The sequence below is a fragment of the Bolinopsis microptera genome, chromosome 1 (assembly GCF_026151205.1).
Source record: "Bolinopsis microptera isolate Bmic1 chromosome 1, MBARI_Bmic_1.0, whole genome shotgun sequence".
Classification (NCBI taxonomy): domain Eukaryota; kingdom Metazoa; phylum Ctenophora; class Tentaculata; order Lobata; family Bolinopsidae; genus Bolinopsis; species Bolinopsis microptera.
In genome coordinates, this window is record NC_087072.1 from 15,994,743 (window position 1) to 16,017,701 (window position 22,959).

At 39.6% G+C, this 22,959-nt stretch overlaps 1 protein-coding gene across 1 annotated transcript in view; it reads left to right on the forward strand.

Annotated features, from left to right (window-relative positions):
• LOC134820455 (uncharacterized) overlaps window positions 1–21,794 on the forward strand; it is an 84,684-nt gene extending 62,890 nt beyond the window's left edge. Inside the window, exons 22-24 of the mRNA XM_063830877.1 lie at window positions 15,196–15,303; window positions 17,615–17,720; window positions 19,819–21,794. Of these exons, the coding sequence (XP_063686947.1) occupies window positions 15,196–15,303; window positions 17,615–17,720; window positions 19,819–20,951 (1,347 nt within the window). The 3' untranslated portion in view covers window positions 20,952–21,794. The remainder of the gene's footprint in view (window positions 1–15,195; window positions 15,304–17,614; window positions 17,721–19,818) is intronic.
• The last annotated feature ends 1,165 nt before the right edge of the window (window positions 21,795–22,959 follow it).

Consider the following 22,959-nt stretch of genomic DNA (forward strand, 5'->3'; position numbering starts at 1 on the left):
AAAAGCGTACTATTTATTCGTTCAGAAGTACAAACGCTAATTACGTGCCGCCGGTTTATCTTGTAACGTGTTGTTAAACTTGTTGAAATATTTCATAACATCCTTGACGCGGAAGTGCTGGCAGTGTGACACATCAAGGATTATAACAGAACGTGTTGCCGACCTTATTCGATTACTCTCCATTTATTTGCTTGCGTTTGTTTACTTGTTAGCGAGCTGTTAAATAGACTCAGGCTATGTTGTTATCATGACTTGTTGTGAGTCCGAATCACCTATTACTCCTAAAAGGAGACGTTCATTCGAAAAATCTACCTCTGAAAACGGACTTAATTTATCAGAGGAGCCAGTTTTGATTCCCTTACTCGAAGATTTGGCTATATGGCTGTCTGGTTTTCTTTACACCGAAATCGCCCCCGAAAATTTCATAGAACTTTTTGAAGACGGGTCAAGGTTTTGTAAATTGGCCTCGATACTCCATGACAAAGCGGTTGAGTACAAAGAGACGACTCAGCATTCACACCCACTACCGAGCTATGCTATCAGAAAATGGTACGAAACCCCCAAAAAAGGTTCATTTTTCTGCAGAGATAATGTCTGCAAATTTATAAACTGGTGTAAACACTTTGGAGTGTCAGAGATATGCTTGTTTGAATCAAATGATATCGTGGAACACAAATCAGTTCGAGCTTTAAGAAATGTACTCATTTGTTTGTTGGACGTCGGTAAAATCGGTGTAAAACACGGAATCGAGCCCAGCGAACTTGTTAGAATAGATCTCGAAATAGAGCAGGAAATTCAGGCTGAACTACTTCGTGTGAAGAACTCTGCATTGCCAACACGAAAGACCGCCATTCCAAGGAAGAACATTCCAAGGAAGAACTCCTCTCTTAACTCCTCCCTCGCTTCTTCATCTGAACCCCCGTCCAGCGAAGAAGAAGAAGAAGAAGAGGAAGAAAGACCTGAACCTGTTTCTAGTCCTGAACCAGACGAAGAGGAATTGGAGAGGATCAGACTCAAACTCCTAACTCTTGAAGAGCAGGTACTTTCCCCCATTCTGTTATTGATTTGATCGCTGGCTATGTGCTTGTCTCTCCAGAATGTTGAGATCCACTGACCACTTTTATTCATTCAGAATGTTACATTTTTTATTTTATTTTTTATTTTATTATAATCTATGGACTCCGTGAACGTTCTGGCACGTGTATGTGCTTGTGATGATTATTCTGTATATTCTACATACATCGGTGATGGTGCTTGCCTGAGCTCTTATCAATAACTTCACTATCGGTTATACTCCAGTGGTTGCGCCACATTTCCGAAGACTTAAAAGTGAGCCCCTTTTCTACTTCAGCTTGGAGTTCATAATCTAATATCATGCATGACGTAAGCTGGAATCCTATTACAAGGTCATATTGAGGGAGGAGGGTTTTTATGAAACGGGGCCGGGTCACAGTATTTTATGCACAATTTATTAATTGTTCAAATTACCTAATTGGGGGAGTATTGAACTATAATCACCTTCTATTACATTAGAGCCAACATTGGCTGGGGGGGGGTCAACCTCATTTTACCTCATGAGGCCAGCCAAAAAAGGCAAAATTGGGATGAGGTAAAATGAGGTAAAATGAGGTAAATAAATCTAGTTTTCTAAGCCTTTTTTAGAGACAAAAAAGGTTTATTCGAAGTCATTATACTATAATTCGGCAGTATCGAGATAGCCCGACCACTGTCCGCGGACAACTGTCCGCGGACACCTGTCTACCAGATCATATTACTGCATAATAACAGTATCCCCTGAATCAAGCAACAGGTGTTTGTGAATAGTTGATTGGTTACCAGATCATATGAATGGTATGTATGGTATCTTGGATGCAATTAGTTACGACTAGCATAATTAATTGTAGCATAGTAAATTACTGGATCAAACTATTGATTACGATTCAAATGTGGTCTCTCGGATATAATTAGTTACGAATAATATTGATGGGGCTGAGTTCATCCGTTTCGTTTTCTCTGAGAGCATAGTTGTAGTTGTTCAAGAAGGAGTTGATGATAGAAATGATTGATGCAGTCTGATAATAGTTATTGATTATTCTTTATATATTGCATGATGTGAACTGATCTCGTAAGGTTGCTTAATCGTTTGATAAGCCTTGACACCACCGCTGATTGAAATTCGCGAGCGATGATGTGAACCCTGCTTGATTCAGGGGATGATGTGAACCCTGCTTGATTCAGGGGATACTGTTATTATGCAGTAATGATCTGGTAGACAGGTGTTCGCGGACAGTTGTCCGCGGACAGTGGTCGGGCTATCTCGATACTGCCTATAATTCGGGGCTGTGCATGGTCTCCCATGATATTTAATGGTTTATTAGGGGTGATGTGGTCCCTGGGAAGGGGCATTCCCAGTTTAACCTACTTACTCTCCAAACTTGGGGTAAATAAAACTTCGCATTATAATTATTATTTATGAAAAGAAAATTGAACATTTCAATTTCCATGATCCATTAGGATATTGTTAATAGCACTTGCTAAGTTTTGTAAAGGAATTAGCAATAACTTTAGTGTCACTTTGGCAGTTGCCAATTTATGGGGATATTTCCGCATTGCATGACATGGACCATTTAAATAATATCTTAATTTGATATTGCGATTATCGAGTCACTCTGAAACAAATTGTGTCTAACTAGACCAAATGTAAACAACAGTTGTGTATGGAACTGGATTGGATATCTACATGAATTTAGTCGAAATTGCATAGTGAAAGGTCATTTTATAATAAATTACTCATATAAACTCATACTTCATACAATTCTAAGTTCTTATGTTTCGCTGTAGAATAAAGGGCGGTTCAAAAAAACCACCTTTCGTTGAAATAATTAGATATCACCTCTAATTAGTTGCTCTATAGGGTCGGGAACAACCAAAAATGTTTTTGTGTCTCTTAGGTTTCGTATAATATTGACTTGGGCCACGCCCACATTTTTCACCAATTTTTAACAGGTAAAATTCTCTAAATCGTCAATTTAGTCACGAAGGAGTATGGAAGGAGTTCTAAATGTGTGCTCCTCTAATTTAAACAGTAGGAAATGGTTAACTTTAGTCGAGGTTTCAGGTCTCTACAATGTCGGGAAGTTCCTGCAGAAATTTTCGCATTGCGCCGAAGCGCAAGATTCACAGCACCAAAAGCGAAGGTCGTAGAGACATGAGACCTTGACTAAAGTTAACCATTTCATACCATTGCTGTAAGAGTATGCCACTTTCAGAGTCCTGAACACACTCCTACAGCTCTTAATCGTCAATTATATGAATTTTACCTGTTAAAATATATCATCTTTAACTGATGTCAATTTAGTTTAACACTGTTAATTTTTTTTTAAACATAATACTTCACACCAAACTAACGCACAATATGATAGTATAAAAAAGGAAGGTTTTCCTTGGATTCCAAATTCAACTTTGATTATATCCTGGCACTGATTATCATTTCTCGATTGTTCTCCATTTTCCAATGCAGTCAGCAAGTTCCAATTAAGGTAGACTAGGTTTTCGAATCTTCATATTATGTTCAGAAGCAGGCCAGAAGGGGTTGTTACCAGAGGAATATCTTCTTGGAACAAGGGAATTAATGAGGTCTTCATTTATAACTCGTCAGTGACAGTCCGGACAGGATGAGCATTGACGAGATCCACTGATTACTTCATAGCTCGTCATTGATAGGATCAGTATTAAATGAGGTCGAATGATTATTTCATAGCTCGTCACTAACTGGATCAGCATAACATGACTAACAACTAACGAGGTCCAGTGATCTCTTGCTGATACGTCAAGACAAGATCAGTAAATAGCTAAAAATATCGAAAAAAATTAGCTTAGAAATTACAGAGTACAAATTCCTTCTTCACAACTAACTCTTCGGCCTCATCTTTTTAAATCACTCATTCCCTCTGAAACAAGATAATGCTTAGGACTAGGAGGAACTTAGTTAAATTCTTGTATGATTCAGTAAGAGGAAAATTCCTTAGTAAGCTAACATTCTTTTGTAGGATGTTACCACTTATCATATCTGTTATCCAGCATAATCCCACAACTAGACCCTCTTATTCTTGAGTCTTGACAATGACAGTAGCAATGTACACTATTTTGATGCTCGGTCCAGGTCTCCAAGAAAACCTTCCTTTTTATATTCTCATATTGTGTGTTAGTTTGGTGTGAAGTATTATTTTCTTTTTTAGAACTAACAGTGTTAAACTAAAATGATATCAGTAAAAGATGATATATTTTAACAGGTAAAATTCATATAATTGACGATTAAGAGATATGGGAGTGTGTTCAGGACTCTGAAAGTGGCATACTCTTATAGCAATGGTATGAAATGGTTAACTTTAGTCAAGGTCTCATGTCTCTACGACCTTCGCTTTTGGCGCTGTGAATCTTGCGCTTCAAGCGCAATGCGCAAATTCCTGCAGGAACTTCCCGACATTGTAGAGACCTGAGACCTCAACTAAAGTTAACCATTTCTTACTGTTTATATTAGAGGAACACACATTTAGAACTCCTTCCATACTCCTTCGTGACTAAATTGACGATTTAGAAAATTTTACCTGTTAAAATTTTTGCCGAAATTTACCTCATTTTACCTCATGAGGCCAGCCAAAAAAGGCAAAATTGGGATGAGGTAAAATGAGGTTGACCCCCCCCCTTGGCTCTAAAATATCTTCAGGGGTTTGGGGAAATTCTTACTTTTGACGATTAAGACAACATGAAACCTCGAAAATACGACCTGTGTACCTGACTCTTAACCTCTAAAACACCGAACACAAGTTCCAATATGTAGAAGTAGGACTGACTCTCACCAAATAAGCTTCCATATTTGGCCTTATCACAACTGACACGTACAATCCGGACACATACCGAGGAAGTTATCCTGATGAGAATTTTCTGACGTCTCTTGTCAGTTCATAAAATAGATCTGACTGCCTGGGAAAGCGTTACAATCTTATAGTTTACAAGTGCCCTTGCTCAACTTGTGCAAATTACCCATCCTAATTTTGGAGAGTTGACTAAACCAAGACATTGTTAATCCTTCCCAGCTCGTAGCAGCCCAGTAGGTTAATTATACTGAAGTTTTAAGGAGAAGTACTACATTATTCTCATTGTTCCTCGAGATATAGGTAGTTTACAAAGAGGTGATATGAGTTGACAGCTTGTAGAGTATTGTTATACATCGAGCCATTAGTCGCTGACAATGCAATTATTGCCTTGCATACCGCTTATTAACAAGACGATAATATGCACTGTCGAGGTAGATGCAAGCCCAGGCTTGATCCTAATTTTCATCCAACAGTACAATCCCAGACCGGCAGCTGTAATAACACTACCACGGAACTGCTACACGTAGACTACGATAGACAGCGGTTCGCTCACAATTACCACTTTTCACAGCACAGCACTGACCACCAATCCGGAGAGCCGATTTTCAATTAGGCCTCAACCGGAAATTCGGCCAATTATAATCGGAATTTACCGTTTGTCTGCGTGTGCAACGTGATCAGGAGTAAGCCGGCTCAGTAATCTCCAGAAATTTTGAAATTTTTGAGAGGAATAATCTTGTAGTGCAGCTCTGTTGAAGAGTGTTTTGAACAAAATCAAGTAGGAATTAATGATTTTAACATGTACATTTTGATCGGCATTAGTATCAGGCACGCTTTAGCAAACTTCTCGTAAGGAGGCTTGTAACAAAAGAAGGGCGTGCAATTTTTAACATCGCCATATATTTATTAAATTTAATGTTATCAAGCTCCAATTGGAGCCGACTGAAACCATGTCGGTTTGAAATGCAGAACTTACAACCTCACGTTCCAGCGTATTATATCACATGCCAGCTGCATCTGCCAACATCGACATAACTTCAGACTATCACGATACAATAACACCCGGTTTAAAAGTTTGAAAAATCTTAGGGCGGTCATTGTGATTGTTTCGAAATAATTTAAATTCTTGAGATACTTAAACCACATGCTTGATAGCTTGTGCACTAACTTGAGACTCAGGTGGCATTTGGACGGAACTTTTGCATGTGTATCAAAGTAGACCTCCACCAGGTTAAAATTCAAATTTCTCAGGAATTAAATTTCACGTACTCTCTTGAGGCATTACTTTTGAAGTCTACAGAATATGTCACATAATTATAAGTTTACGTAAAATCATGGCAGTATTAGTTGACATGACAAACGCACCGGCATCTTCCCTGTCAAAACAATAACAACCGGATTCGTGAAGTGTCCCGAAATATCATCACATCTTATTAGATCATCGACTATAAATGATGTACCTCAGGCGAGTTTTTTAACCCTGGCCAATCATGACACTGAATTATCACCGTATTCAATCAACCCACGGTGTACTAATATTGTTTATTTTACCAATATTAGATCGTGTAGTACACTGAAAGTGTAGTTCACTGAAAGCTCGCGTTTCCTCCTAAACAGTCCTACCGAGTCTCTACTACCGGATATTATCCCTGGAATCATTATCTTATCATGAGACTGATAAACAGCGAACCTCTCCGGGATCTAATATTAGATCGATTGCGGTAAAATACAAAAAACCTTCCGCACTACTTTCCGGAATGATCATGCTTTACACCGTTTGTAAGAAAGCAATTGAGCCGTTCTAAAAATAGAATACTTGGACTTTTCAATTGCAGATCTTTAAAATGTTTCATGAAGATCGGAGATGACTGTCAATAAATTGACCTGCGTGGGGGGAATCCTCCTTGAATATTGGGAAGCACACGAGATTTCCAGCTAGTGCCGATCCTGCGGTCCGTCCAGTCTCTAATGCATGCCAATAAGTAACTTGGTTCACTTCTGTCCCATTTCATACCACTTTCTAATTTCATTTGTAATGTGGTCTTGGCACGCTTCCCTCTAAATCCACTTCAAAGCTATTTCCAACTTCAAATAAAACGTCTTGCTATGTATCCCGTGAAACATAAGACTTGAAAAAAAAAGGAATTGTGCAGCACAGAAATTGAATACAGCTGGATCTTGTCTCGATATATCAGAGAAAGACAGACTGTCGGTGTTAAAGGTTAATAAACTAATAATGTCCAGTCTGCAACTCGACTATAACCTAGACACAGTGATATGTGGTTACTGGTTAGCGGTTACACTGTGTGATTGTGCACCGCACCCTACACGCAACGAGGAGTTTTGGAGCCGCTTGATTTTGAGAATATGTGAAATTTATAACAGACCAAAATTACTGACTGTGTGTATAAACTCACCACATTTTCAAATTCAGTTAACCCCGCTCAAAAGTGTGTTGCCATAACTGGTAAACCCTAGTTCATTCACAGCTTTATTATAAGAGCGCTACCAAATTAGCTCCACATAATATGGGCATCCTGAATCGAATACCACCGCTGATATATTTACCTATTAAATTCAATTAATACCAATTGTGGTACGGCTCATGTCTGTCCCTGAACAGAGGGCGGTCTACTCACCTTCCTGCACCTTCTGGTTCTCTTGTCTAGTCGCCTCTCTACTATCTCCACAACTCTCTTTTAACACTCTCCACCACTCTCTAGAAGCTCAGTAACTTGACCTGTAGTAATCCCAGGGTAGGGCTGGTACCCACTACCCTACCTAGTAATCGGGTAATCCTGACAATTGACAATCCGTATTTAGTGTTCGGTTTTCTGGAGCGTATTTAGAAAGTCTCAATTTAGAAAGTCTCGATATTCTGATGATAATCTGGTTACTTAACCATTTAGTCGTTAGTGAGGGGAGAGTGCATGGTTAGGGTTCTGATAGAGGTGAGGAATAATGAGGATCCTGGGGAACCTTGATCAGCTCATTGGAGTTGGTAATCTGTAATGACTAATAGCTTGTAATCTGTAATGACTAATGAGTAATGAACGATTAGGTTTTGTACCTTTGCACCGTGAAATATGTTAACATAGCATTAGCCTGCTTCTCCCATCCAGTCTACAGGAAGTCTAATAGCTAACTCCTAGCTGCAGCGAGCATTTTACTGCAGACAAAGAAAATACAGTGTAATTCACTGTCTTTGCATCATTAGTAATACGATGGTCATTGTTGTAGGTAGATTTCGACCATTGTAGGTACGTCATTTGAACAGACTTGCAGTCTTTGGTCATGGATATTAAATGTCTGACTTATTCATTAAGATATAAATGTAGCCCCATGAAAGACTGTACTCAAGATACAGTGTTAGGCATTAAAATAGGGCAAGAACCAAAGCTGTCAATCTTCTGAGCTCCGGTATTTCCCGCTTTTTCATAATCACATCCAGATTGGAAGTCGTAGAGCTACCATTTTCAAACTCATCCACTCTGCTGAGTCTGCCCTCATGAAACACAAGTGAGCTGTGTCTGCAGCATGGAATCTGCTGTAAACCCACGTAATCCTCTGCCGGGTGTGTACGTGTGTGTGTGCGTGTGTGTGTGTGTGTGTATTGCACGTGTTGTGCGTGGTAACAGCACGTGTTATATGTTATTGTATTCACACACTTAGTCTAATGTAAATATTTACCTAAACCAGGAAGTATATTAGTGTGTACTTGCCTTGAAATGTCGTCCCCTGTTTTTCACATGATATACGTGATCATGGGACCGAATGAAGTACAGTGATTACTCCGAAAATAACTAATGTAGTTATATTCATCTTCAAAACATGCATAATGTGCTTCATTTTACATCATTTTCACACGGTCACTAAGTGTTAAACATTTCATACGTTATTTTCAAACAATGTAAATTGAATATCAATTGAGATGGTCACACACTTTCCAAAATATCATGTTTTGATTATGTGTAACACACGTTTCGCTAGACGGCGTCCAAAAAGTGCCAAACCCAAACATACCGAATATATTAATATAAGCTCACATAAGCTTGCACGTAAGCTTGCACGTGCATTTAATAAGTTATTATATGCTCATTTCATTAGACGACGATTAGGTATAATGATTGGTTATAATGAGTCCGCCGTCAGGACGATCAGGGTGCTTTCACTTGCTGACCCCTGCTTGAAGAGTGCCTGAAGTTGAGGAGTAAGTCTGAAGAGAGAATGTCTGCATAAAGTTTTAGCGATAGTCTGATGAGGTAGTGTGAAGTTTTGGAGGTTATAAAATATAGACAGGGTAGTCTAGTTGGTTGGATATAAACTGCCTAAACTGATAACCCTGAAACAGTCAGTTCCTGCCCGGAAGAGAACAGGGAACCACTAAAACTATCTCTTGGTTATAAACTGTCTAAAGTCTAAACTGATAACCGTCCTGAAACGTGGGTTTCGGAATTCCGTGCACTATACCGATCACTTTGAAATCCCTATCTCGAACATTCTGCCAACTAAAACCATCACTCGGTTATAACCAAAGTTGGATGTACACATGTAAGCGCTGAACTCTGACTTTGACCTATCATCAAGTTAAACTCTAACTACCGTTATCTGTTAGTTAAACTCACCACAGAGAACCACAAAACAGAGAGAGAGAGAGAGAGAGAGAGAGAGAGAGAGAGAGAGAGATTAATCTCCAGTGACAGGGTGGGGTGCCAAGCTTTTAACTGCCCCTTATCTCTATTCTCTCTCTCGCACTTTGTGTCCCGACTCCCCTGACTGTATTTCTAACTGTCCGCTCCTAATTATGCTGGAGATCCTGTCATCACTGGTTGTAGTCAGATCACCCTGCTGCTTCCTCGCTCTCTCTCTCTCTCTCTCTCTCTCTCTCTCTCTCTCTCTGAGAGAGTTAACTTACTAAACTTTACAACTTACTAAACTTACCCCTTTTGTGTCAGGGATCTCCCATCTCAGTCTGGAAAGAGGGGTTTTTGTGAGTGTATTACTCAGTTTCTATTTATACCACGTTGCTGCGAGGGAATATTTCTCTGGCCTTAGAGGGAGTTCGGGAGGTATTTTGTGTTGTATGTGCCAGCCAATGAATTTACTGGGTTTCCAAGTGACTAACCAATCAGGCCTTGTTCCAGCGCCCACGTGCTCTTCTCATGCACACGTGACTGCTGTTGACAAGCGTCAACACCTGCAGAGTTGAGCGGATTGGAGCGGACTCGCTGTTGGACTGTATTACCTAATACTAGATATTAGAGGGTATATCTGCGTCAGTGGACTCATTCCGGTTAAATATCCTTAATAGGAGTTTTGATCCAGCCCTTGTCATCCTACGTTTTTAGACTGATGGGAAGAATGAACATGGTATTTATAAGCGTCATATTGATTGGTTATAGAGGAAGTGGGTGATGTCATCTGCACGCTTGCGTAAACATGGGGAACATTGACCATGTTATTATTGTAGGAACAAAAGAAGAGTTATTTTAAGTGAAGAGTTACAACTACAATTCAAGATACATTGTTCATAAGTAAACAATACTTGGTACACAAAGTAGTCTTTATTTTGACAGCAGAGGACACAGACTAACCTGTGATAACAATTAGACAATTAATTAGACAACTAGTTAGCTAATACGGCGAGATAATACTGTATCTAAGACTTAAGAGGGCTGACTTCAAGGAGGTTAGGGCGACTTCTTCAAGTAGTGCATATCATTTATATTAGTGTCTGTAGAATACACAACCTCAACGGTGCTTTGTTGGATTGTGGACACCCTAGAGGTTAGCCTAAGAGATGCCTATTTGGAGAGATGTTACATTAACTGAAGATTATAAAGCGAGGCGGGTGTTTGTAAAATAGAGGGCTACCAACCGGGCTGGTAATGGTTTATGCAATATGCATCTCACGTGTAGTTCCCGTATCTCCAAGTAGAGAATAAGAATGAGTATCTTCCAGTACCAATGAGTCCCCGCCAAATATAGCCCTTTCGCAGATTCAATCTTTATACACTTCAAGTCAAGGTTAATACCCTTCTCTTCACTTACATTGACAATATGATGATCTTGACCTCTGCATAATGTATAAGCACCTAGCTTGTGCCCTGCCCCTCCCAAAGCCCTATAGAAACATTTGAGAGCACACTGGCTAAATTAGGAATAACACGGTGTATTATTCTTAACATCCTGAGCCAGTTCTCTTCCTCTTCCTCTTTGAGTCCGCTGTATTACCGGAGATACAGCCTGGTAGTGGTTATGAAGAGTGTTGCGGGGTACTTCTTAGTAACGAGTCACGTGGGAATGTGTGCGGGAATGTGCGTGTAAACCCACCCTGTGTAAACCCAGTGTGTCCCGGCAGTGTGTAAAGGTGTGTAAGGTTGTCATGGTGATGTCAGAGTGTGTGGTAGTGTGTGGGCTAGCAAGCAGAGTTGCGTGACTAGGGAGCTAACTGGTTCACTGTTCAGCTGAGTAGATATGAGGTAACTTCCTTCTCACAAGTTTACTATTATATTGGCCGAGTCTGGAATACTTTTAAGGCATAATGGTCTTCAATTTTCAAATATATACAAAGATGATGATATGCTTTTGACTCACCCTTCCGGTCAAAGAGGGTGTCAAAATAAGTTTCTTTCTTGTAACATTTTTTTTAAATACAGAGCTTTTATTTTGATGTGTTTTGAACATAAGTCATAGGTCACAAATATTGCTAATAGTGAACAGTAAATGTGGCTAGATATAATAGCCAGTATTTAATAAAGCTATAGTGAATAGTAAATAATAAATGAGACTAACATTGAGTAAAGCGATAGTAAATGTTGAAACTTATTATTAATGACCCCTTCACTCTGTCACATACAGACAAAAAATCATCAGAAAGGTGGTGAAAAGGAGGCTATGAGTAGGGTTACAAAACTTTCCTAACTTCCATATAAGGAAAAAGGAAGCATATCTTTAAGTTTCTGCTTTGATCTGCTGTAAAGGGGTAGGGAGAGTATCTGCTAGTCTCTTGATATGCTGTAACCAGACTGTAATATTAAATGGGGCGTGGGTGTGACCAGAAAATAGCTTTATTTCAACTCTTTAACTGGCCGCTTCTCCACTTCCTCATCAAAGAGAAACTACTTTTGAACTTTTAAAAACGCAGTTTTGAATTTCAGTGTCGCTGCTTCATGTCCACCGAAACTCCAGAACGTTTTACGTCACAGTCCCTCATTCTCCACATTCAGATGCAGCGGGGGAGTAGTAGCTCCTGTTGCTTCCCGCAAATGTGTCAAGAACTTGACTAGACTTTGTGACTTGTACCAACCTAGACTTTGTGAAGTGTTTAATGTGAGACTTTGTGCTGGCAGACTGCCAGAAGTAGGGCCCCGGTTTAGCATGTAGTTAAGGAAGTACAGAATTAGTGTACACATAACTGTTTGGTGCGGGTGTATTATTACTCAGCAGTACTAGCAGTACTAGTAGTAGTACTAGTAGTATAGGTTAGTATATAGCTACTTGTCCCCCAGTGTGTATGTACTGTGTGTATTACAGAGCAGCATCTCTCAAAGGGGTGTTGTGAAATATTTGTAGGTCCTTAGCACAGAGGGAATTAACGAGAATATGTGAGACTAAGTACAAAGTGACCCTCAACTGTTTGTCACATTAACCAGGATGATATAGTGAACTACTCGCTCAGCTGTCAGAATACTGATCAGATACACTGGTATGGACTGTCATGTGTAGGTACATCTTCTAGATATTATCTAGCAGTACGACATACGAATTAGCTATCGGAGCCACTTGTAGTTAGGGCGGCTCCTGCGTTCCTTGAGGATGTCCTGAAAATGTGACAGAGGAATTTGTCTTTAGAGGAATGCAGCTGATTGAGGTTTTAGTGGCAGTTAGTTGACTTCGGAATTCGGATAGGAAATATACGTATTAGGGTATTATTTGTATGGTATAGAAATCTGAAGGGTGGTCACTGGTCATTATTATGTTTCAGCTTGGTATGTGAAAAGTCTCCTGGTAGAGATGCACAACAAATTGATCACTACATCACCCGACTCCCCTGGCTATAAGAACCATACATTGTAGGCCATTACTTGCCTGTACGTGAGGGAAGAGGGTTCACTGTAATCTGGGAAAGTAATGAATCTCCCCAATCTTACATACTCTCAGTAGCACTTGTAGATGTGGTTGCAGCAGCGCACATAAACCTGCACCCTACCCACTACCCAAGTATTAACATGGGCGCAGCACAGTGACAACAGCAACACAGTTGATTCCGTTGTAAATTAAATACGTTCTCCACCACTTCAACAAGTCAAGAAACCGGCTATACTTCTGCTGAGTGAGACCGTGTTTTCTATTTTTATGCACATAGTTGACGGGTACTGGTTGTGTACTAATATACACTCCACTGAGAGAGATATAGAGAGAGAGAGAGTGCGGGGTAGAAGCACACACAGACAGTGATTATTGTGTTTGGGAGGACTCAGTGCTGGGAGAACATGTCCTGCTGGTGTGTATATTGTGGGTATTATCTACTGTACCACCTGATACCTGTCACTTATCTCCTGTCACAAGATGTAATCACTGAGATATCACGTGGTCTATCATTGAGATATCACGTGGTCTATCATTGAGATGTCATGTGGTCTGCTAGACAGCTGACTATGTTGTTACAGTTCTGACTTAGATTTAACTTTCCCAACTTTAATACTTTAAATGTTTCCGATTTAAGTCTTTTAACAAAAAGACTGAAGAGCCTGCAAATCAATATCGGATGTACAGTTTTCTAAAAATAACAAACATTTTTTGTTTAGTCCTAGAAATATGTAGTGATAAAAATAAATTTAGTTTGATAGAAATATGTAACAATATTAACTGATAAATGACATGACTTAATACTGACATTTAAACTGATTAACGTTAACACTGACAGACACTAACACAAACATTGACAGATCCACGACAGACGACAGCAGTTACTGAAAATGTTTTTCAGACACACAAAACTTCCTTTGTCAGAAGCAGACAAGAGGGTACAGTAAACTTTCGTAGATAATAAATATTAGATCTAGTGGACTAGATAGTTGATAGTAGATATTCCTATCATCACGCTTTTCATCACACTTTCATACTTTTCATCACACATTTTTATGGTTCTTTTAAATGCTCATTATCTAATTGAGAGACTGTCATATATATCCATAAACTTTTTGTTCATTTACCCATGCGAAACAACTAGTTGATTATTGGGCACCTTGCTTACCAACCTTAAAAAGATACCACACCAAATTGTCCGTATTTTAGCGTGGAAACAATGATTGCAGTTAGATATGTAACTACTTTTAAGGTCATTGATCACGGTCAATGAGCAGCGTCAGATGTTAGTAATAATATTAAACGGTGTCATTATACCTTTGACAAAGTTGATTTTGAACGATTAGTAGCATCGACTGACAATTCAAATGTATCGGCTGAATAATATATCGACCACTGTGGTCAGCAAGTGCTGACAGATAGCCCTTCTCCAAATTCCATCGCTTGCAAAAGGCACATTCTCCACAATCCTCCCTTACACAAATCCATTAAATTAAGGAAATATGTATTGCCACTATTATAATACAATACATGCTTTGCTGAAAATGGTTCACTTTTTAAGTGAGGCGTGGTTGTGCCAAGTTAACTGCGTACATTGTTTATGGGATAATTACAGTTATTCGCTACTTCGGCTGCTTACAATCTCTGTTATGCGTGGTGGAGGCATTACTGCATTACCAATTTACATTTACAAGAGGTGGCTTTGTCTCTTCTAATCTACATAAAGAAGTAGTATTAATGCCCACAAAAGTGACGTGACTCTTCATGAGCACTAGAACCTGAATTTTAAAAATAGCTGTTTATATAATGCTACAGTTTTTATTGTGTGGCGCTGGGGTTATACAATTATTTATTTGTGTGTGTGATACCATCACGTAAATAATAGGATAACAAGGAAATGTTAATTGTTGAAATCTTGTTAATGAGAGGATTTGATTAGCCAGGAGTAGTGCAAGTCATTATAGTTAATTAGGGCTAATTAGAATTAATTATCCATGTCAAAATTTCCTAGTTCTGATAATTTGATTGAATATAACCGATAAGCTCAAAACTCGACAACTCCAATGATCATGGCATGTTTGGCATAAATTATAAAGCTGAAGCCGCTGTTATCTGTTTTACACGTGTAAAGTATTTTCATACTCCCCATACTTTTAACACCTGCTAATTTCAAAACCATATAATTATGCTAATTAATTATCCAATTAACAAGCTATTACCTCTCCAGGTGCGAGCTATTGTATCGAGGTGCACGTGTAAAACCCCCTTCCAGCTGGACCGAGTAGGAGACGGCAAATACAAACTACCTCACACTAGTCAGATCTTCTTTGTCAGGGTAAGTTTTTTACTTAGTTCTTTACTTCTATTTAGTTTTATACTTATTTCTTTATCCAAACTTAGTTCTTTACATACACCTGCTACATGAAGAGGTCTCCTCCTAGTCGTTGGAGTGGCCTGCATCACACACATCTTTTCTACGGCGTAACATGTTCCTCCATTCTACTCGTTTAGACTCGTTTAGAACTTAGTTCTTTACTTATACTAATTGTAATCCTCATCATCCCTTCACTTGTTCACATTGCATTACACTTATTCTGTAGTTGAGCTTATTAAAGAGTCGCACAGAAAGCTAAACCTGCTACAGTAATTACTCCATTGTACTAATCTAAAGCTTGTGTGTTTGATGACGTGTTTTCCAGAAAACGAATAACTATTGTTAATGTAAACTATACACAACACTCCAAACACAATACAATAAATACACGACTATTCAAACTTTAGAAACTTTAGCTCAAGCGCCCTCATTGAATTTAACGATGCTTTGTCTGTCTTCACTTTTCTGCCCCTTAATTAATGTGATATTTTATACAACCTTTAATCTAATCTGGACTCGTGCGCGCTGTCAATTATAGTGTCTGGAGCCGCAAGTTTTTCATTATCTAGAATTAGAAGTGGAAGTTTCGTGTATAATTTTCGGGGGAAATATATTCGTCCAATTTGAGTCCTTGCACACATAATCGTATTACATAATCAGGCTGATGACGTAAAAGAGGACAATGCAGTGCTAGCAAAACGGGGACCATGTGGTGTAATCCCCATTGTCACCCCAACTCACCCTGTATCACCTCCCTCACCATGTACATAATTCAAGAGTACACACAACACGCACAGTGGTATTTATACATTCCGCACCCCTGTATTCTGATGTACAATATAATTCAGTGTAATCTGTTCATACATTGTTCAGTTTGAAAAGTATGTGAGACTTTTTGGTGCGGATAATTCCTTTCCATTTTGTAATGGCGCTGGTTAGCACTATCTTACCCGGTATGATCACAAACATTATGTACATTATGCTGGTCTAGGAAAATATTATCCCACTGTACATAATTAGATTGTCATACCAAAATTTGGTGTTTGTGAAAAAAGGTTTTTGAAGGTTCGGGTGTTCGATTAATTGATTTACATCGGATGTTTGTGTGTGCCGGTATCAAATGGAATGCAATTTACTCCTTGTCACTGATCAGGAATTCCGCTTCGCACTAATTATAGCATTACATTTTTCCCATGAATTTCCAAGGATCTCCATTCCATTTGAAACAGTTCTGAGATTCCATTTGTGTTCCAACTTGAGCCATGTAAGTGGGTCATCATGATGTTCCTAATAGGTGTACTGTAACCAATAGCTGCAATAGTGCACCCATTTACCGTGGGAAGCAGAATACAAGTCGGGGAATGGACCAAACTTCTGATGATTAGCAACTTACGAGCGCGCGCATGGTGCTTTACTTGATGTAAATCTGCAGCAGTCTTCATAATTTTGAAGAGGGACGCGCGCACGTTTTATTGCTAGCTTTGGCGCGTATACGCACCATTGATACCAATTCTCTGTAGTCTGTTCTAGTAGTTTGACTCACTATATATCAAGCTTGGCTGTTGGCCCAACTGCTATGTTGATTCTTCCATATTAGCACTATATTTACATGTCTCTTATCTTGCAAGACGCCAAAGCTGCAGACTGCAGACTAAATCACCCTACAGTCAGTCTATTATGTGAAACCGTCTCGAATGACCGCAGTGAATATGTCACCATCCAGACATGTTATGTAACATGAGAACTGCTACCGACCTCAGCAGACACGACATTAAACACTGGCTCTTCATCCTTAAAGCATAGGATCATCCATTCCAACCTTATTTCCATAATTCCATTACCATAACTGTGCGCTTGAGTCATACCCTAAATATCGTGTTTTGTCATCTTGAGTGCCATTATCTGCTTCACACCTTTGAGTCTGATTGTTCTTTGTTGCGGTTACAGTTCACCTCTTCATGGCTTATTATTCTAACCATATTATACCGGTATGTTTAAGTTGTCTTCAAGTCTATACATAACTGATACGTTTGGTTTTCTACCATTTGCTGAAAAGATTCTTCAGCTGGTAAACCGTTTTTATAGACTTACAGTCTGCCAAACAATTATCACCGCAGTTAGCATCTGCATTTGAATCGTCGCCCGCCACTAATCACTAACCAACCTCACCATTTCACGCAAACAAACACACTACCCACTGTCTGCAAATTATCACCTCTCTCGCTGGAATTTCCCTCCACTTACTTCCTGGTAGTAACAAATCTATTTTCAGATCCTGAGGAACCACGTGATGGTGCGAGTAGGAGGAGGGTGGGACACTCTCGACCACTTCATCGCCAAACACGACCCCTGTAGAATGAAGTTCAAGCAGATTGTCGGTTAGTGGTTACAACTTTACACTTTACAGTGTTGTTACACTCACCCTGTCACACTGTAACATGTTCTCACTGTTATTTTTGTAGCCCATCACCTGGCATTGTTACACGTGACTCAGCTGCTATACAAGCTGCTCTGCTCATGCGGAAATTATCTGAATTTACAAAATATTTGCCAATTTCTACATTGTTCACTCCGCGTAGCTGGAGCCAAGCAGTCTCTCTCGTGCTCTCTTTCCTTTGCGTTATCTTCAGTATTGAATAACTTTCTTACTTAAGTTATTTATCTCCAGTATTGAATAACTTTTTTTCTCCGAAACATTTTTTGCTTATCTCGAGTTTTGTCATTGCTTATTTTACTCGTTCAAAAATATCCCAACTGCTGTGTCAACTGTGAGTGACCCCGTCAAGCTGAACACCCCATCAAAGTGTGATCGGAGTGTGATATAATAAGGTGAGAGTAAAAAGTGTGATTAAACAGCTCTCTGTGTGTGTGTGATTAACTCTTCTACTTGATTGTCTGTGAGCGTGAATATCAATCTACCTTGTGTAGTGTGAATTGTATGGTCCGCGAAGCAAATCTCAAGCACTTTGATACTCGATTATGGGGATTTTATATTTACGAAGCACTGATTTTTTAGCACATCTGATTTTATTCTACAACTTCATTCGAAAATCTTCAACTTCAAGTGGAGAAAAGGTTCGTGACGTGACAAAGGTACGTGTCGTAAAGTGACGGAAGGGTCTGTCACCGCTGTGCTGTTCGCTAAGGTGGAATTATGCTATCGTACTGTAAACGCATGCTGTCGGTGAAAACACTGCATTAGACTTATTACCTACTTTGGGAACCATAAATATTACTTAGCCCTTTATGCTGGTGTACCATGTATTATATACCAGAACGGAATGGGGGAGCTTTGAACATTGAAATTGAAAATGCATGTAATTATAGTTAATACTAGGAGGAGAGCGAACTTATGTTCTATAAATTTATGTAATACTGCTGGAATCTTAGGTAAACGTGTGGTCATGCTATCAAACCACATGAAGTTGAGGAATTTTAAAATCTTGAAAGATAAAGCCATTCTTTATCGGTATCGTTCCAATCACTTCCAAACAGCCTCATGATCTTTCTTTCATTTTTGAGACAAATTTTACCCATATTGACACACTATCTGACTATAAGTAACTTGATACACACTAACAGTTAACACGACCCATAAGACAGTTAAGATAACTTATTTTACAGACCCTGCACGACCACCACGACAAGTCGAGATCGAGGAGACCCCACAAAACAACACGACCAACACCAACACTGACAAACTTTTCGACAATTCGTCTCTCATCTTAGTTCGGGAAACGCCCCGACCCAGCGAGAAACGACAACTTGAAGCTAAGTTAAGGAAAGTTACAGGCAGTATAATACCTGATGATAGTAACTTAGAGAAGAACGTAACGTCATCAACACAATCATCTGAACCGTATAGTTGCAAACCAAGGTCTAGGAGTAGCGAGCCCGTTGTAACTGAGCATACGTTCAGTGTCGATTTTAAACCGAATCAGTCAGAAATAGAACAGACTATTACAACATCAGTAACTCTAGACAATAAAGTGGAAGCTGACAAGCTCATTAAAACTACTAGAAAGTCTGGGTTGAAACCTCCTCAGAAATCTTACAAAACTAAACCCCAAGTTATAAAGAAGTCCGGTTTACGGAAACCCAGCGGAATCAAACCCCCGACTACAGTTATTAAACTAGGAACTGACAGTCAAGCACGGACAAACAAACTTACAACACCAAACAGACCTGCAACCTTGACCTCCAACATCCCACGATCTTCTCTCAAAAAGTATCACTTTAACATTTCTCTGGCTTCACAACCGATTTTCTTCTAAATTTGTTATAAATTTAACGATCATTTTTAGCTGTCACCAGTTTTAAAAGTTCCACTTACCCCGCTGTACTGATATTAGTACGTATCACTGTGAAGCACTGCTGATGATGTATGATATAATTTTAAACCTTATCCCTCTCCTTTTTCAGCCTTTAATGCTGACACCCATCTTATTTCTTTATTGACCTCTCCTTGTTTTGCAGGAGCTCTCAACACACGAGACGTTAAGTCCAAAATCTCTACCTCTTGGGAACACTCTCCTTTCAGACGCAACAGATCTACATCCATGATCACCTCTTCTCCCTTGGTCTCAGCAGAGCAGCCCTGGATACGTGAGGACGTGTCCCCTGTTGCCAAGCAACCACGACAACAAGAGTCCTCCCGTTTCTCCAGGTCCAGCTCTGCTAGGTTTGCCAGAAAGTTGACCTTCAGTTCAGAAAGTGAGGATCTGGGCTGTTTGGCCCCGAGATGTGCTCATATTGGTGGAGGTGGATCAGAGGGAGGAAGCACGGCATCTTCAGTTCCTGACTTTGAGTTTGACACCTTGGAAGAGAAGATGAATACCACTCTCTCCCCTCTTATCTCCTTCAATAAGAACAGCAATACTCCTCCTATCTTTGTAGAAGAGGAAGAACCACTGACCCTCTTTAATCAGTCCCCCAGGAAACCCTCCCTTAAAACTTCGTCTCCCCGCAGGAAATCTTGCACCGCTAGATCCAGAATACCCGTGCCTACAGCCCGCTCTAAGTCCTGTGAGAGGAGGACTAACACCGTGTCCAACAAACCCACTCTGAAACACTCTAAGTCCGGCGAGGTCCGCAGAAGCAACTACGTCTCAACCCCCTCTCAGAGAAAGATGAGCACTCCAGCTCCCATAACTCCGTCCGGTGTGCCACTCAAACAAACTGCTAAACAGACAGAAAATCAGCTCAAAGAGTGCCTGTTGAAAACACCCAGGTCCTTGCTGAGCAACCCAACCTCAGCCACGGCCCGCAAGATTCTCAAGTCTAAATCATCAGATAATCTCCAGAAGCACATGGTCCGGAATTGTGATCCAACTCCACAGATGAACATGTCTCTTCAACCCAACAGATTCAGAAGGAAATCAACAGATGGATCTGCTCTTCACAAAGTGTCTGTTAAGTCGGGAGGTGTGAAGGCCAAGCCTAAGGGGCTGACGAAATCTAAGTCCTCGGAGATCTCAAGACACAACGTAGTGAGTTTGAGGAGGGACGAGGAGGTCGTCATGAAACCTGACCTTCAGAATCTCAACTCCTCAAAGTCCGCTGGTCGTTCCTTTGTTGATTGGCTCAAAAAGCGCCGTAACGAAAACTAATGGAAAGACCGTCTAGAGGTTCAGGTAGTGTTTTTAAAATCGAATTTCATGTGTCCATGTAAAGAACTATTTATTTATATTTAGAAGATGGAGATTTGATTTGATGTAAATTTTATGGTTAAATAGAGACAAATTTTAGATTGAACTGTTAAAATGTATGCGTATGAACATTTTATCCGCTCAGTTAGATTAGACTTCCTAGAAGTAGACTTGAATGAAACTGCCTAAGTGCTGATTTAAAATGTCGCCACGAACATCATCCTGCAATCTGAGGTTACCGTTAATCTGTAACGTATATAATATGTCTTCATATAAAATCGGATTAAAAGACGGGTGAACAACTCCATATTTGGTCAATTCAAGTTGCGAATGCTATAATTATTACTCGAAAAGTAAGCTTACCAGTATTACAAAGATCCAAAAGGAGAATCCATAGCTTTTGTTTATCAAGTATGTTATTGCCCGATATATCTGTTCTTTCAACCAACTTTCCGATCGGCCGATGAAGACATATATTTAAGTCAATTTCTAAGGTTTGTAGATTTAAAACTATTCGTGCTTGCTGCTTTTAGTTTTAGGTAAAGTTGGATTCAAGCTGCTTTCATGCATGTGTGTTGCAACTGAAATTTGTAGACTACCGCGTGCCATGCAGCTTAGCTGTTGGAGCTGTTAAAATCACTCTTCAAAAATATATTTTTGTTTTGTTAGTACGTTCTCTTTCTGCATTAATTTATATTCTTGGATTATTTTATTTTTATTTTTACTTTGATAACTTTCAAGACTATTAAACTGAAATTTTCTGTAAAATTGAAGTATTTTGTCGCTTTTGTAAGATCAAATATCAATATTAAGCTGTTTCTCTGCTTACCACAAATTATATTTCTCCTGGCCAATCAGACGATAAGTTTAACGGGTGATACTCGTAAAATATCTGTTCCATATATATACTTTACCTATCTTGGTTCTAGAATCAGAGACAGTGAGAGTGATATCAGGGTTAGGAAAGGAAGTGCATGGGGAGCATGCCACACTCTCAAAAAACTTTGGAAATCTAACCTTAGAAAGTCTATCAAGACCAGAGTGTTCACAGCACTAGTCGAGTCGGTGCTTTATACGGTTCTGAGACTTGGACTATGACAAAAAGGCTAGAGAAGATGGTTGATGGTTGCTATACACGAATGTTAAGAATGGCCCTTAACATCAATCAATATCGAGACCATGTCAGCAACCACAGTCTGTACGGTGATCTTCCCAAAGTCAGCTCCAAGATAACCCAACGAAGGCTCAGACTTGCAGGTCATGCTCACCGACATCCGGAGCTGACACTGAACAAACTGATCCTCTGGAAGCCGAGTCATGGACATACTAACAGGGGGCGACCTTACTTAACACTACTAGATAACCTAAAAGCAGATACTGGGCTGAAATCAGTAGATGAGATTGCTAGACTGATGGAGGACAGAAAGCTGTGGAGAACTGTTGTCAATGGATCTCGGGAATACTACCCGCCTTAAGTCAAGTCAAGTCAAGTCATATATACCGTCGACGAGTCCAACTCGGCGCGCGTCCTGGTAGGTTATAAACCTACAAACGATTAGTCCATAGTCTAATTTCAAACAAACTTATGGAAGCCAAATGGAATCGGCGTTGTCTGTATAATTTTTAACGGGTGATACTCGTAAAATATCTGTTCCATATATATACAGGACCGTCGACGAGTCCAACTCGGCGCGCGTCCTGGTAGGTTGTAAACCTACAATATAATTTAAATTATATGTTGTGACGTTGTGTTTGGAACTAAAAGTAAATAAATTGTATTCCTTGTATGTTGTAGCTATGCCTAAAGTTACTATTAGTTATTATAATTATACCTGGTTAACTTTAACTTTAAGCTATTGGCATGCATTATTCTCAAGTTGCATGACCTGTGGCCCAGTGGCCTGGCGCTCCATTCCCTCTGTGCGGCGCTCTCCACACTTTAATTATTGCATGTTCGTGAGAGAAGCGG